The sequence below is a fragment of the Ostrea edulis genome, chromosome 5, assembly GCF_947568905.1.
Source record: "Ostrea edulis chromosome 5, xbOstEdul1.1, whole genome shotgun sequence".
NCBI lineage: Eukaryota > Metazoa > Mollusca > Bivalvia > Ostreida > Ostreidae > Ostrea > Ostrea edulis.
This window is the reverse complement of record NC_079168.1, coordinates 41,295,575-41,312,526: the sequence shown is the minus strand read 5'-3', so window position 1 is coordinate 41,312,526 and position 16,952 is coordinate 41,295,575. Positions and strand designations below refer to the sequence as shown.

At 36.1% G+C, this 16,952-nt stretch overlaps 1 protein-coding gene across 1 annotated transcript in view; it reads left to right on the top strand.

Annotated features, from left to right (window-relative positions):
• The window catches only part of LOC125651166 (gonadotropin-releasing hormone receptor-like), a 41,759-nt gene extending 37,531 nt beyond the window's left edge, over nt 1-4,228 (top strand). The window contains exons 2-3 of the mRNA XM_048879752.2: nt 3,515-3,719; nt 4,119-4,228. Coding sequence (XP_048735709.1) covers nt 3,515-3,719; nt 4,119-4,228 — 315 coding nt within the window. The remainder of the gene's footprint in view (nt 1-3,514; nt 3,720-4,118) is intronic.
• The last annotated feature ends 12,724 nt before the right edge of the window (nt 4,229-16,952 follow it).

Sequence of the window (16,952 nt, the reverse complement as noted above, 5' to 3'; positions counted from 1 at the left end):
TGAAAGAAAGTACGTAAATTAATAAGAGAACGTCAAAATGAAGTAATAGTACAATAAATCGGACAGACAAGTTTAACTCGGAATATTGATTAACACATTAGGCAAGGCTGGTGGGGAGAAGGATGATTGCATTAATAGTGTCTTGGAATGCTTCTTTGTCTTGTGAGTTGATGTTTTATCCGTCAACCTTTCTGCCAGTGCCGCTCCATGCAACGATGATATATGTGACGTTTTTGCCAAGAGACAAAAAGGAATCAAGATTCAAGGATGACAGGTGTATGAATGGAAGCCATAATTCTTCGTTATGCAGGATATCCCATATTCAGAATCCAAATGTGTACTACTTTCTGACAACAATTACATGGTTTTGCTTTTGGGGGATAATTAACACGATCTGCTTTTCCTTTTTCAGAATGAAGAGAGAACATGTTATTTATGGCTTTTTCCGCTGGAAACACAAATTTAAATCCTTGTATAACATTCCTATAAATTAGAATCTTTCTATACATAGTATCAGTACTGTGATTAGTCATTTTACGTCATCATTAGGACTCTCCTCGCCTCCTCTGAATCGCGGGATTTTACTGTAGAAATATTGCATATACGATTTTTTTCATCAATATATTTTAGATACATATCTTTTAGTTTTATAAATGCATGTGTTGCTTTTATGTATATAATTATGATGTAAAACGTATACGGTACCAATTTTGATGCACCAGATGCGCATTTCGACAAATAATGTCTCTTCAGTGATGCTCAAGCCCAAATTTTGGAAATTCGAAATGAGATAAAACTTGTTAAGAGCTAAAAGAAAAACTAGAGTGCCAAAAAAAAAAACTGGAGCCAAATTCGTCCAAGGATCAGAGCTATGCATGAGGGAGATATCATCCACTATTATGCATATATATCTACAGCCCAGTAGCTAAGTACTTCGTTACTAGCTTGAAAATACGGATGTACATGTACATTTAATTGCTGTGGTAAAATATAGAAATTCATTTCAAAATTAAGGATCATCTCCCTCATGCATAGCTTTTATCCTTGGACGAATTTGGCTCCACTTTTTGGTTTTTTGTTTTCCCCTAAAATAGCTCTTACAAGTTTGTTGTTATTTCGGATTTCAAAAATGTCGGTTGAAGGAAAGGTAAACATTTCGGTTGAGCATCACTGAAGAAACATTATTTGTCTAAATGCGCATCTGGTGCATCAAAATTGGTACCGTATAAGTTTTACATTATGACCCTTGGGTCGAGGCCTCGGCTGGTGGACTGTTAGTCCCCGAGGGTCTCTACAGCCCAGTAGCTAAGTACTTCGTTACTACCTTGAAAATACGGATGTATATTCAATTGCTATTACAAAATTCAGAAATTCATTTCAAAATTAAGGATTATCTCCCTCATGCACAGCTCTTATCCTTGGATGAATTTGGCTTCACTTTTTGGGCACGCTGTTTTTGGCTATATTTAGCTCTAAAACTTCATAGTTATTTCGGATTTCAAACATTTCGGTTGAGCATCACTGAAGAGACATTATTTGTCGAAATGCGCATCTGGTGCATCAAAATTGGTACCGTATAAGTTTTTCATGTATATTTAATTGCTGTGATAAAATATAGAAATTCATTTCAAAATTAAGGATTATCTCCCTCATGCATAGCTCTTATCCTCGGACGAATTTGGCTCACCTTTTTGGCACTCTGTTTTCCCCTAGAATAGCTCTTACAAGTTTGTTGTTATTTCGGATTTCAAACATTTCGGTTGAGCATCACTGAAGAGACATTATTTGTCGAAATGCGCATCTGGTGCATCAAAATTGGTACTGCATAAGTTTTACATTTAGATGAAATTTGATTTTACTTAATACTGCACACAAGGACACCACTCATGCTGTAAAATACTCCGGCCCGTCCAATATATCCAGAAATATCCCCGTCCAATATATCCAGAAATACCTCTGTCCAATATATCCAGTCACAGTAGTAATCCATGAAATGATTAACATCCAACTAAACCATTCTTTGTTGTTGTTTCGACATTTTCTCTTAACATTCCAGAGTATTTCTAAGACTGATTGACTGTATATTGTTTAACGTCCCTCTCGAGAATTTTTCACTCACGTAGAGTATTTCTAAGATGGCTGTGTTAAATATCAAACTGAAGAAATACTTAATAACTCTAATAAAATAAAACTGGAGAAGCAACATTATTTTTCAAAACATACGATACCATGGGTGATATGTACACCAATTTTGATGTTCCCAGCTGATTACCAATGAACGTATGACCTTGACAGCGAGAATTCCTCTCGCCATGATTGATTGCATCTTGTTTAACGTCTCTCTCGAGAATCTTTCACTCATATGCAGACTTCACCAAGATTAATGATGGGAATCAAGTATACCAGATTAGATTTCCGTACCCGTACACTATATCCTCTCCACAGGGTCTTGACAAGTGATTAGGCACACAGCAACATTACAGATAGATAAATAGAATTCTTCAAGAGGTAAATTGTATACTGAATTGGGATGGAAACCTTTAGAAATCAGAAAAAACGTGGGCTCATTCTCTTCTATAAAATCGTAAACTCCAAACATTTTGTAGCGATGTTAGAATTATGTTAAAGACCACATCATAATTACAACCTTAGGGCCACTAGGACGTAAAATGTTCCTCGGATCACAACATCATATATGGATAGGTTTGCACCTGCAGACTTAACAAATCACCTTCCATTACATCTTTCAAAAAGAAACAATAAACCAGCAAGAAATACACATATTAAAGTATATAAACGTAGAGTAAATATCATACATTGCCAGCTTCTCAATCAGGAGGCTTGCAATCTGTTTAGTCATTGTAATTTGTGTGATAATCCATTTGTTTACATTTTCATGTACTATATTAATTACATATACAACTAATCTGTGGTGACCAATGGGCAGAGCTTATAAAGGTATTGCACCTGCTGCCCAATCCAATTTATGTATTCTCTCTCTCTCTCTCTTTTTTTTTTTTTTTTTTTTACATGAAATTCTGTCCATATCAAAACACACACAGTATTACACCATAACATAATACAACCCATATAATCATGATGGTTGAATATCGCAATAGTAGTGTTTCCGTCTTCTGTGCTTACAAGTTTGGCCTATCATTTGAAACGTGTATACCGATTTGATGGGCCTAGCATTTTAACTATGGAAGATATTACCTTAGTAAACAACAGGCCTTTTTAATTTTTAAGGACATGTGCACCAATTGTGATGATCCTTATAAGTACAGTCTTTATCAAACACACATCTGCACCATACCAAACTATGACGCAGCTCTGACGGGCGTATGAAAAATTAGCAGGAAGAGGTTTTCTAAGTTACTAGAACTTGTTACCAATCCTACAACAGAACATGTTCAAATCAAAAGATATGATGTACGTTTTTTAAAACTCGTTTGCTTTGCATTATCATTTAGATTATGTAATAATAACACTGTATTTGTTTCTTATCCCACAGGCTTTGTTGTTTAGTGTACACAGAGGCCCCTTCGAGGAAGATTTTTACCAGTGTGTGGACATTCTCGGCTATCCCAGCCCGGCGTATAAGAAATTATACAACATTTTCTGTATGCTGATCCAGTTCTTCTTGCCGCTGACTTTAATGATTATAGCCTATGGTCTTATTTTCTTCACCATTTCCAGAAAGTCCAAAGAATTCGGAGGTATGCTTAAATTTAGGTCTATTTCATACAATTTACTGCCAGCGGTTTACAGAATTGACCTGTCTGGTTATCTGTATTTTAAAATTGTTCTTGATACCAACATCTTTGAATTTTCAACTATGATACATGTAGATATGTAATTTGAAACAGCTCAGTCATTTATGACACCCATATCATCAATTACATATGTAAGGGTGAATTTTCCGGAGAATTGACACTATGCTACATGTACAATATGTGTGGGTATCGGGATTTAACATTTTATGGCGCAGATCCAAGGATGGGAAATGGTACAAGGCATCCACCACCTGGTGTATATAGAGAGACTGATAGACATCATCAAAATGGTATCTGAAAGATTTTAGTCGATGGTTTGTGTAGGATGTGTGTATCCTTCAGATAAAAGTATACGCAGATATGTCTATCCAAGTCCAGACCCTTCTCAAATTATTGCTGACCAAATCCTTATTTTAAGTAACGGATGTCACGTTTTTCCAGACACAATGTAATCCAAGCTAGTCATACATGTAGCTGAAATAAAATAACCCGTATGAGACCGCCATTACCCATTTGAGACAGTCATATGAGCTTTTTCTGTCTTGCAACAATCGGAACTTCTCGGATGCCTCGCACACTCGACAAACCTACTGTGTTCTTCAAATTTTAATTTGATAAAACTTCGAGGGGCAGATTTGGGGTTTTTAGTTTACACATTAAGTGTCCATTTTCGGGCATCCTATTTCGAACTGTTTCATTAGTTTTTGACCTACATTGACACTACTCATTTTCGAAAATCAGGGAAATGATATTTTGTGTGCCACGGGGGTTGTGGTCCGCGACACGGGACACCCTTTAACGGGACGTCCCGAACATCTGACGGACCCAAATGTTAAACCCACATGAGGATTTTAAATATTCTCCATGTTACTTAATGTACTAAACTGTAGATAAAATGGGAGAAATAACCCTTCATTATTTACTCCAGTGGGATAGAAAAATTTCACCATGGGGACAAGATTCGCTATCTAGGACGAGATGGAATTCCCCTATTTCACACAAGTAAATAATGAAGATTAGTCACATACATTATGTACTTTTTATACTGTTCAAGAGTTGCAGGAAAAGGTAAAATTGCAAACAAGAATCAGAGAGTTAATAAACACCCATTCTTAACTGGGAAATGAATACATTGTAAGTATCCAAAATACATTGTTGCGATCTGTTATACAAAACTTTTGTTAAAAAACAAGTTCATCTAAAATAATAATAATAATAAATACTCGAATACTAGCGTCCCATCCATTATTTACAATGTAGGTAGAGGTCACAAGAATTGCCGTTGTATTGCGAATGAAGTTAAAATCTGAACACTAGCTTCATTAATTATTGCTAATAATTTATGGTGCTTTAGTATAAGATTTGTCAATGATTGAGAGATTAAGGTTTACGCCTTTTTGGCAATATTTCAGCCATTTAACGACGGTTCACTAAGTGTTGGAGTTTCAAATGAAAGGTGAAGATAACGAACAGTGATAGATATGGAGTTTCCCTGAAGTTTTCCCATTGAATCTACTCATTTCCGAAAATCAGAGAAATGATCCTTTGCATGCCAAGGGGGTTGTGGTCCGAGACACGGGACACCCTTTAAAGGAACGTCCCGGACATCTGACGGACATAAATGTTAAAAATACATAAACAGGTAAAATACAGATCATTTTGTGTGTATATCAATATTTTATATAATGATAATAGCGCGTTATGTTTATGTCTCTCAAATGATTCGATACGCAAGTGCTTGTTCTGTGTGTGATCAGTTTTTATACGTCCGTCTTTATGGTACAGCGATGTCTGTACGTCTGTCCATCCGTCCGTTCGGGGTTTTCTCTTTATAATTTCATTTCCCTTTCACATATGCTGAAACTTGCTGTGTAGCTTCTATGTGGGTCACTCTAGATCATACTGCAATTTTGATCCATTTGGACCTTTTTTTAGGAGTTTTGCCCCTTTATTTGGAAATAATTATTATATGGAGGGTACATGATTTGTCCGCCCTACTCCTCCCACAGTTTTCAAGTGAGAGCCTTCTTATTATGCCCCCTTCAAAGAAGAGGGGCATATTGGTTTGCACCTGTCGGTCGGTCGATAGACCACATGTTGTCCGCTCAATATATTGAGAACCATTCACTTGATGGTAATGATACTTCATATGTGGGTTGGTTATGAGTAGAAAAGGACCCCTATTGTTTTTCAGGTCCAAAGGTCAAGGGTCAATCTACTCTGGACATAGGAATATACTGTCCGCTCAATATCTTGAGAATCCTTTTTTTTTTAAAAACATCAAACTTAGCACACTGGTACATCCTAAGGAGTAGATGACCCCTATTGATTTTGAGGTCATATGGTCAAACTGGGCATAGGAATATTCTGACCATTCAATGTCCATTCAAGAACCCTTTGCTTGACAGACATCAAACTTGGTACACCAGTACATCTTCAGAAGAAGATGACCCCTATTGATTTTGAGGTCAAAGGTCAAGTGTCAAACTGGACATAGGAATATACTGTCCGCTCAATATCTTGAGAATCCTTTTTTTTTTAAAAAGATCAAACTTAGCACACTGGTACATCCTAAGGAGTAGATGAACCCTATTGATTTTGAGGTCATATGGTCAAAGGTCAAACTGGGCATAGGAATATACTGACCATTCAATAACCCTTTGCTTGACAGACATCAAACTTGGTACACCAGTACATCTTCAGAAGAAGATGACCCCTATTGATTTTGAGGTCAAAGGTCAAGTGTCAAACTGGACATAGGAATATACCATCCGCTCAATATCTTGAGAACCCTATGCTTGACAGACATCAAACTTAGTACAGTGGTACAACTTTTGGGGAAGATGACCCCTATCGATTTTGAGGTCACATGGTCAAAGGTCAAACAGAACATTAGAATATACTATCCGCTCAATATCTTGAGAACCCTTTGCTTGACAGACATCAAACTTAGTACACTGGTACATCTTTAGGAGAAGATGATCCCTATTGATTTTTAGGTCTTATGTTTAAAGGTCAAGGGTCAACCTGGACATTGGAATATACTGTCCGTTCAATATCTTGAGAACCCTTTGCTTGACAGACATCAAACTTGGTACACTGGTACAACTTCAGGAGAAGATGACCCCTATTGATTTTGAGGTCACATGGTCAAAGAGAACATTAAAATATACTGTCCGCTCAATATCTTGAGAACCCGTTGCTTGACAGACATCAAACTTTGTACACTGGTACATCTTCAGGAGAAGATGATCCCTATTGATTTTGAGGTCACATGTTTAAAAGTCAAGGGTCAACCTGGACATTGGAATATACTGTCCGCTCAATATCTTGAGAACCCTTTGCTTGACAGACATCAAACTTAGTACAGTGGTGTATATTCAGGAGGAGATGACTCCTATTGATTTTGAGGTCACATGGTGAAAGGTCAAACTGGACATAGTTATATACTGTCCACTCAATATCTTGATAACCCTTTTGCTTGACAGACATCAAACTTAGTACACTGGTATATCTTCAGGAGAAGATGACCCATATTGATTTTGAGGTCAAAAGTCAATTGTTGAACTGGACATAGTAATATATTGTCTCCTATATTTTTAGAATTATTTGCTTGATTGACACCAAACTTGGTACACTAGTACAGCATAAGGAGTAGATGACCCCTATTGATTTTAGGTCACATGGTCTATTCACTCTTGACATAGGAAGATATTGTCTGCTCAATGTTTTGAATGGATGATACTACTATTAATTAAATGATGTGTGTGTATAACATATATGTTTCACAAACATCTCTTGTTTTGTGGAGTGTTTGTATGGGTATTGAAGATGTGCATGTGGGATGGATTTTGATTTTCTACTATTTTTTGAGAAAATTACAGGTTGTTGAACTTAGTCTATTTGGAAATTAATAATCTATGGAGGGTACATAATTTGTTCGCCCTACTCCTCCCACAGTTTTCAAGTGAGGACCTTCTTATTTTGTGGAGTGTTTGTATAGGTACTGAAGATGTGCATGTGGGATGGATTTTGATTTTCAACAATGTTTGAGAAAAAAACAGGTTGTTGAACTTAAGTCTATTTGGAAATTAATATTCTATGGAGGGTACATAATTTGTCCGTCAAACTCCTCCCACAGTTTTCAAGTGTGGACCATCTTATTTTGTGAAGTGTTTGTATGGGTATTGAAGATGTGCATCTGGGGAAGGATTTTGATTTTCTTCTATAAAAATTACAGGTTGTTGAACTTGGTCTATTTTGAGGAAATCTAGATTTTTAAGCTAAGACCCTTTGTTCATATGAAAGTTTGTCACAGCCTAATGATGGCTGATAATACCTGAAACAAAGTTATACAAATTATAGCACAGGAAAAACATTCTATGTAAGCATTTCACGGGCGTATTATGTACCGTTTGCGGTACTCTTGTTAAATCGAGGCAGCGGCAACTGACCAATAATTTGATGTTACAGGGATTTTAACGTTCTCGTTTAAACTCAACAACGTTTCGCAAATTTTATGCTCGTGTGTATGAATTCAGTTGAGAGACTTAAACACCATATGCAGGTAATAATGAAATATTGCTACATAAATATGGAAATTTGACAATGGAAAAGCTGAAATCATCCCGTTTGTCATAAAATTGAGTTCTTATGTTGCCGTTAATATCCATTTTCAATAACATATCTAATTGCGAAGCAGATGCTTAGAGGAGTGATTGATTGATTCATTCATTGTTGTTTAACGTCCCTCTTGAGAATATTTCACTCATATGGAAACGTCACCATTGTCGGTGAAGGGTTGCAAAATTTAGGCATATGCTCGGCGCTTATGGCCATAGAGCAGGGAGAGATCTTTATCGTACTACACCTGCTGTGACACGGGACTTCGGTTTTTGCTTTCTCATCCAAAGGAGTTCAACTTTCATAAAGCGCCTTATATAAAACAATTTACTCTAAGGCGCTTTACAAGGGGAAGAGGAATGCAACGATAAATTACAAGTAAATGAAATTAAAGAACATTATGACATAAGATCTTAAATTAAAGAACATTATGACACAAGATCGTTAATTAAAGAACATTATGACATAAGATCGACAGAGGATGCTTACTCCTCCTAGGCACCTGATCCCACTTCTGGTATAACCAGGGGTCCGTGTTTGCCCAACTCTCTGTGTTGTATTGCTTATAGGAGTTCTGAGATTGATCACTGTTCGTTGTCTTCGCCCTTCTTCTTACATATCTGTAAAATTTTCAAAATAAAACACAATAATTAAGATCGATAGCTAAAAGTTTAATTTTTTTGTTTTGGAGTTTGATGAATAAAAGCAATAGGTTTCTTGAACATTTCAAGAGATGTTGACTTCTTGATGTCATCTGGAAGGTCATTCCAGAAATGTGCTGCTGCCGAGCTGAGTTGACGTCCGTAATTTTGTTGGTTTTGATATTTGGCACCACAAGTCGCGACTTCGATTTTGACGGTAATGGTCGACTTGGCCTGTATTAATTTATGACTTGCGATGTATGATGGCGCTGATCCGTGAAAGAAACTATATATATATATATATATATATATGTATATAGGTCAAAATCTTTCATTGGAGTCGGAAATGGATGTGAAGGCAATGGAGTTCCGCCAGAATCGGAAATACTTGTATGTGTTTCCGTTTCGGCGACCTCGTAACTAGACGAGCAGCAGTATTCTGCACCCGTTGCAGTCGGTCCAATGGTATTTCTTAACTCCAAAATATAGACAGTTTCCATTATCAAGTTTAGATGTAATAAAGGCGTTTACCAGGTTTTACAAACTTCATTTATTAATAATTTCATGCGAGATACGTATTTTACCCAGTTTTCTTCTGGTCTGATTACCATGTAGACTAGAGTATCGTTCGCGTAACAATGTTACTTCATACCATGGCGATGACATATTGTTCCTAATTTGGGTCGCTAAACAGATCCCTGGAGACCACCAAAACGGACCGGTACCGGTAACGGACCGTTATCTGACCTAATAGGTCCACACTGGATGTCTATCTTGTAAGTAGGATCTGATCCATTCTAAGGCTTCACCATTAACTCCACAGGATACAGAAAGGCGTTGAAGTAGTATTTCATGGTTGATGATATCGAAGGCTTCTGGCAAGGACTGCCGTTGATTGTTGATTGAGCACCGACATGATAGGGCTATGTACTTTAACGAGGGTCGTTTCCGTAGAATATTAAGCACGGTATGCTGATTGGAGTGGATCCCGTAAAGAATATGAATCAAGATGACTGTCAATTTTACTAACTACAACTTTCTCCTAAATCTTGGAAATGAAAGATTCATTAGAGACTGGACGATAGTTTTTCGTAATCTCTTTGTCAAGTCCAGGTCGAACAAGCACCTCCTTCAATAAAGAAGGAAAGACTTTCTGAGGAACTCCAGCATACATTTCATTTCAACTTTAGAGTGCTTGAACGTGGAATCAGGGTGGTGGTTGACAAATTAATTTTAAATATATCGGAATTAATTTGAAACCCCACACATTCATAGTGTCTGAGTCCCGTGATTTCGTAAGATTTATTCAAAGAGTATGCCAAGGTTGTATAAACTGGCTAGTGCAATAAAGGTTTATCAAGTACTTTAATCGTAAGATTTTGATAACAAGAGTACCGTAAATTGTACATAATACGCCCGTGAAAAATGCTTACATGTATTTCTTTAGCCATAATTTGTAAAACTTTGTTTCAATTAGTACATGTATCCCCCATACCTTCTATGCTTTGTATGAATAAAGGGATTAAGCTTAAAATTGTTACAAGAGGTAAGTAGACAAACCAAGAGTTCTTTGTGTAAAATATTTCCCCAAATTTGAACAAGTCAACAAGCGGTAAATCTTTAAAACATCAAAGAAAATTTTAAAAAAAAAATGGCTGAAAATCAAGATTATCGCACTATGCACATCTTCAATTTATTTACAAAAACCCTAGCTTCTAAACTGTGAGAGGGGTTAAAAGGACAGACCTTCAGAAGTTCAACAACCTGTAATTTTCTCAAAACTTGAAGAAAATCAAACTCCTTGCTAAATGCACATCTTCCTTACCCATATAAATACTCTGTAAAATAAGAATGTCCTCACTTGAAAACTGTGGAAGGGAAAACAGACAAAATGAAATCATGTACCCTATGTAATAATTCCCCAAAACTGACTAAGTTCAACAACCTGTAATTTTCTCAAAACTTGAAGAAAATTGAAATCCTTGCCATATGCATACTTGTACCTTCAATACCTATATATAACACTGTAAAATAGGGTTCTTACTTGAAAACTGGAGTTCATCAGACAAATCATGTACTCTATAATCTTTCCCCAAAACTGATGAAGTTCAACAACCTGTAATTTTCCAAAAAAAAAAAAAATCAAAATCCTTGTCATATGCACATCTTCAATACCTATACACTCTGTAAAACAAGATGATTCTCAATTGAAAATTGTGGGAGGAGTTCGCCGGACAAATTGTGTACCCTCCATATAACAAAAATTTTCAAATTGAAATAAAGGGGCAACACTCCTGCAAAAGAGGTCGCAAATCGAAATTGATCAAAATTGCAACATGACGTAGAGTTATCCACAAAGAAATAACGTAGCAAGTTTCAGCTTGATATGTGACAGAGAAATGAAATTAGAAACAGAAAACCCCGAACGGACGGATGAATGTACAGACGAGCGTCTAAAAACGGTATTGATAAAAATTCCTTTCTTGATATCAAATATTTTACTTCCTTTAAAATGGATGTAGAATATCACTGCGGGATGACGACGTCACGAATTGTGTCTTTATAAAGGATTATTTAGCATGTAACAATGTCCTTCTAGGGGAATATGAAAAATTTAGAAAACAAGGACAACGGTATATGGAAAGTTTGCACTCTACAGAGCATTTTGTGGTAATGGCACTAAGTTTGGAGATAAGGCCATATTTCATGACACTTGTTCTCTGAGGCTTGGTGAAATTATGCTATGAAAATTATGCACATTTATCATGAATTCAAGTTCTCATTACAGAGTTCAATACAGAATGAAAAGTGAAAGATACAAAATTTAGGTCAACCAAGATTTAATTGTTTCCGCGGTGTGGTTAATTTTTTCGAGGAAAGTATAAGACGAGCAACAAATGAAATATTCGTTTAATTTGGTCGGCTTAAATAAACGCTTTTATAGTGGAAGGACGTTTAACCATTGTAGTATTGTGCCGTGGGACTACTTATAATTTCATTCCGGTGAAAAGCCAAAAAACCGGACTAATCATCGATATTTTAACACTTACATAAATATGTACGAAGGCCTCGTATTACGAAATTCTGAAATAGCCACCTCGTATATAGGAGATACGTATAATTAACTTTCAAAAAGGGGGAATCATATTTGTTGGTACATGTAAATCTATATCATATCAAATAATTAATCATCGATATTACAACTAGATGTGGGTATAGAAAGGCGATCATGTCTGTCAAGCACTTTTTCATTGTAGACGGCATTTTCGTGCGCGTTAGATTTTCGAGGGAATTTTTGCCGACCCTCCATCTCACCTCCCCCTTTTCTCCATCCCCCCTCTTCTACCCTGTCCGCTCATTCGTGGTTTATTATGGATTTTTCACAAGTTGTATAGCCATGGCTTATAACTCATGCGTAAATCTGGGCTTTGAAGTTTAATAACGCAAGATCACTGTAAAAATTTGAATGATCGCGGACAGCATGTCACAACACCAGACTGATACGCCCTGTATTTCTGATTGCACCACTCTGCTGAGTTCTGACCCATGATTTTATTCAGGCTCCATGTCTAGTATCTATATTCATTTTGACAAGATGTCCCCCACTTCTGCAGAAAAAAAGTACCGCAAACGGCAATACGCCCATGAAAATGCTTGCATAGGGTGTTTTTCTTAAGCCATGATTTGTAGAACTTTGCTTCAGGTAGTATCAGCCATCATCAGGCTGTGACATACTTTCTTTGCATACTATGAATATTTCCTAAAAAGGGCCAAGTTCAACAACCTGTAATTTTCTTTAATATTGAAGGAAATCAAAATTCTTGCCACATGCACAGCTTCCATACCCATACAAATACTCTATCAAATAAGGTTCTCACTTGAAAACCGTGGAAGAAATAAACATACAAATCATGTACTCATTATGTAATAATTCCTCAAAACTAAGTTCAATAACCTGTAATTTTCTCAAAAATTGAAGGAAATCAAAATGCTCGCCACATGCACATCTCCCATACCCATACAAATACTCTATAAGATAAGGAGGTCCTCACTTGAAAATTTTGGAAGGAAACACAAACAAATCATGTACTCTCTCAAAATTGAGGAAGTACTCTCTATGCAATATTTACTCAAAAATGACTTTTAAAAGTTCAACAACCTGTAATTCTCTAAAAAAAAAAAAAAAAAAAAAAAAAAAAAAAAAAAAAATTGAAGAAAATCAAAATCCTTGCCATATGCACATCTTCAATATCCATACAAACAAGATGGTCCTCAATTGAAAATTGTGGGAGGAGTTCGCCGGACAAATTATGTACCCTCCATATACATGTACATGTAACAATAATTTTCAAATTGAAATTCAACACTCCTGCAAGAGAGGTCGAAATGGATCAAAATTGCAACATGAACTAGAGTGATCCACAAAGAAGCAACATAGCAAGTTTCAGCTTGATATGTGACAGATAAATGAAATTAGAAACAGAAAACCCCGAACGGACAGACGTACATACATCGCCGTACCATAATACGTCCCGGGCGTAAAAAAACAAACAAACTAAAATTAGGGGGCGGGGGCGGTGGATTACATGTTACTCGTCATATTCGTATTACACGTTCGTTCGATTACCCACAAATATTCACCTTATGCTCCCACAATCGGAGATTATTACGCCTTTTGCGCTATCCGTTTCCAACCAGTTTTGGACTACTGATTAATTGATTGATTGTATCTTGCTTAATGTCTCAATCGAGAATTTGGACTACTGAGGTTACTAGGTTTATCTATCAATATATAAGGCTCACGGGAGGGGTGTTGACCGGTCGACAGGGGATCTGTCTGTTTGTCTGTCCGCAATAACTTTAACCTTGGCATAACTTTTGAATGGATGGTGATAGGGCTTTCATTTTTTGCGTGTAATCCTTGGGAGAGGACATTTCTCTTGGTACTAAAAGGTTTGTCTTCATGACCTTGACTATACAGGGGCGTCAGATTTCACAAACTTATCTTTTACATATTATAATGAATATGCCAGCTGAAATAGCAATCAGCTGTTAGAAACTTCGATTAAATATCATTTCCGCTTCTTTTCCATTTAAAATGCAGGCCTGTGTTTAATCGCCTTATTGATCTGTCAATTTCAACTTCCAGCAGCTTCATCAAATATTTCCCCCTGAGATAAACAATGGCTGCATTTATACTATGAAGTAATTCTCTTTCTCCCTCAGCAAGTATGATTTTGAGCTTTATCAATGAAATTTCACATAAAAAGTCGCTATGTCCTTTTATTTTAGGTTAAAAGATCAGGGTCACTGATACATTTATTACGAAATTATTTGCAAATAATATCACAACTCTGTAATATAAGATTAGCAGACAGTTTAGTTTGGTACAGAAATTGTATTTCAAGTGACAGTGCTTAGTACATCATAATCTCCACTTGTCGTTTCCTTTTGCTGCTTTCCTTGCGAAAATCTTTGATTTTATGACGACTATGACATGTTAAGTTGCAAGAAAACGATTATGTCCGTCCATTATGGATTTAGTTTATTTTCTTTAAACTTTCCTCTCCACCAGTACGCCGGGGCGATGGATGTTTTCCTTTGTCTCCCCCACCAGTATGAGGATGTAAGGAACTTTCTTGGTATCCCATAAGTGTGTCGCGTACCATTTTTGATGTCCTTTTAGGTAAAGGTTAAATATTAGAATTTTTGGGCATTTCTTTTGTCCGGACCATAACCTATTTGATGACCTTTGACAATTTATTTAACGGTCCAATAAAAAAAAAATGGCATTATTGTTGTGTATACCATTACGTTTATCTCTTTTGATGTAGGCCTTCGATATTTGGTTTGCCATGATATGACTGTCGCTTGTCATTTTTGATAACCTTTTGACCTTGAACTTTTATATATAAGTCAAATAATATAATTTTTGGACTAGGCCTTTGATATTTGGTATGTGGGTATACCATGATAAGACAGTGTCGTGTGCAGTTTTCGATGACTTTGACCTCTTTTATAAAGGTCAAATAATATAATTTTTGGGCATTTATGTCGTCTGGACCATAACTTTTTCCTATATTTTTACATACTTTTAATATTTAGTATGTGGGTATATCATGATAAGGCAGTGTGTCACATGCTATTTTTTTGATGACCTTTGATGTAAAGGTCAGGTAATAGAATTTTTTAGCATTTTAGTTGTCCAGACCATAACTTTTTTGTCTCTCTACATAGGCCTGTGATATTTAGTACGTGGGTATACCATGATAAGACAGTGTGTCATGTGCAAATTTTGCTGACCTTTCATGTAAATGTCAAATAATAGAATTTTTGGAGCATTGTTTTGTTCAGACGATATCTTTTTTTTTTTTTTTTTTGGACATAGACCTTTCATAGTATGATGGCAAGTTTAATTTATTATCATATGTTCACAACAATGTTCCTTGAAGCTCATATGCATTTAGGGGAATGTTATGTACCGTAAGTCTTAATCTTCCACTTTAATGATTATCTCTATGGAAAATGGAAGGGGGGCATCAGTTTTAGTGTACTAAAACAATTCTTCCTAGTTAAAATTAATGAAACATAGATTCGATTCTCATACCAATCGCTAGAACGGTCCAATAATAACAGCTTTATTCTATCTTCTATTAATCTAGCATACAGAATGCTCTTATAAACACCAGTGACAACTTTCAACAAAGACTGACAACAATTTACATAGTTCTAAATCCTCCTCACCTTAAACATTGACAGATTATACGAATATAAAATTACATAACAAATTTCTTATTCACATTAAAATAACAATTTGATCAAAGTAAAAAAAAAATTAAATAATAAAATGAATTGAAAAGAAGATTTTAGTCTTAATCGTAAGTTTTTTTGTTTACTACAATCTAATCAAAATTGCAGTTACGGTAACATGTTAGACAATAACTCACAATGCCAGTAAGAACACCATGAATCAGATCGTTCTAAAGATCATCTAACAGTATCAATAACGTCTACACGTTGTGGAGATCACTTTGAAGATTGCTGTCATTATTTTTGCAGCATCCCAGTATGAATTCTCATACGCAGAAATTGATTGATTATAACATAGACTGAGGATTTAATATAAAACGTGATAATATAAAATGTAATCTATATATAGAGTTCATTCATTATCCCTGATTGAATCCCCCCTTCCTACGAGGTTACACACATATTGTCTTTACTTTTCATATATGTATGTATATATACAGTATATATATATATATATATATATATATATATATATATATATATATATACATACAGTGTATATATATATATATATATATATATATATATATATATATAAAATAACGAATAGTGATCAATCACATAACTCCTATCAGCAATACGAAATAGATAGTTGGGCAAACAAGGAACCCTGGACCCACCAGAGGTGGGATCAAGTGCCGACGAGGTGTAAGCCGTTAGCCCTATATTCTGATCAGGTAAACGGAGTTATCTGTAGTCAAATTCATTGTGCCAAGAACGGTCTAACAATCGGGATAATTGATTGATAGTATCTTGTTTAACGTCCCTCTCAAGTATTTTTCACTCATATGGAGACGTCACCAAGACCGGTGAAGGGATTCAAATTTAGGCCTATGCTCAGCGCTTACGGCCATTGAACAGTGAGGGTTCTTTAGCGTGTCATACCTACTGTGACGCGGGACATCCATTGTTAAGGTAATCTCCAAGGACCAGTGACATACCTGATGCCGAGCGTTTGGCGATGGAACTATCGTCAGTACCTGTTTTAACGACTTGGGTATGTCACAGCCGGGATTCGAACTTCCGCTTGCGGGAACGCTCTACCTCTTGACCACTGCGGCGGTTGCAATCCGTATCAAACATATATATCGCGCCGTCACGC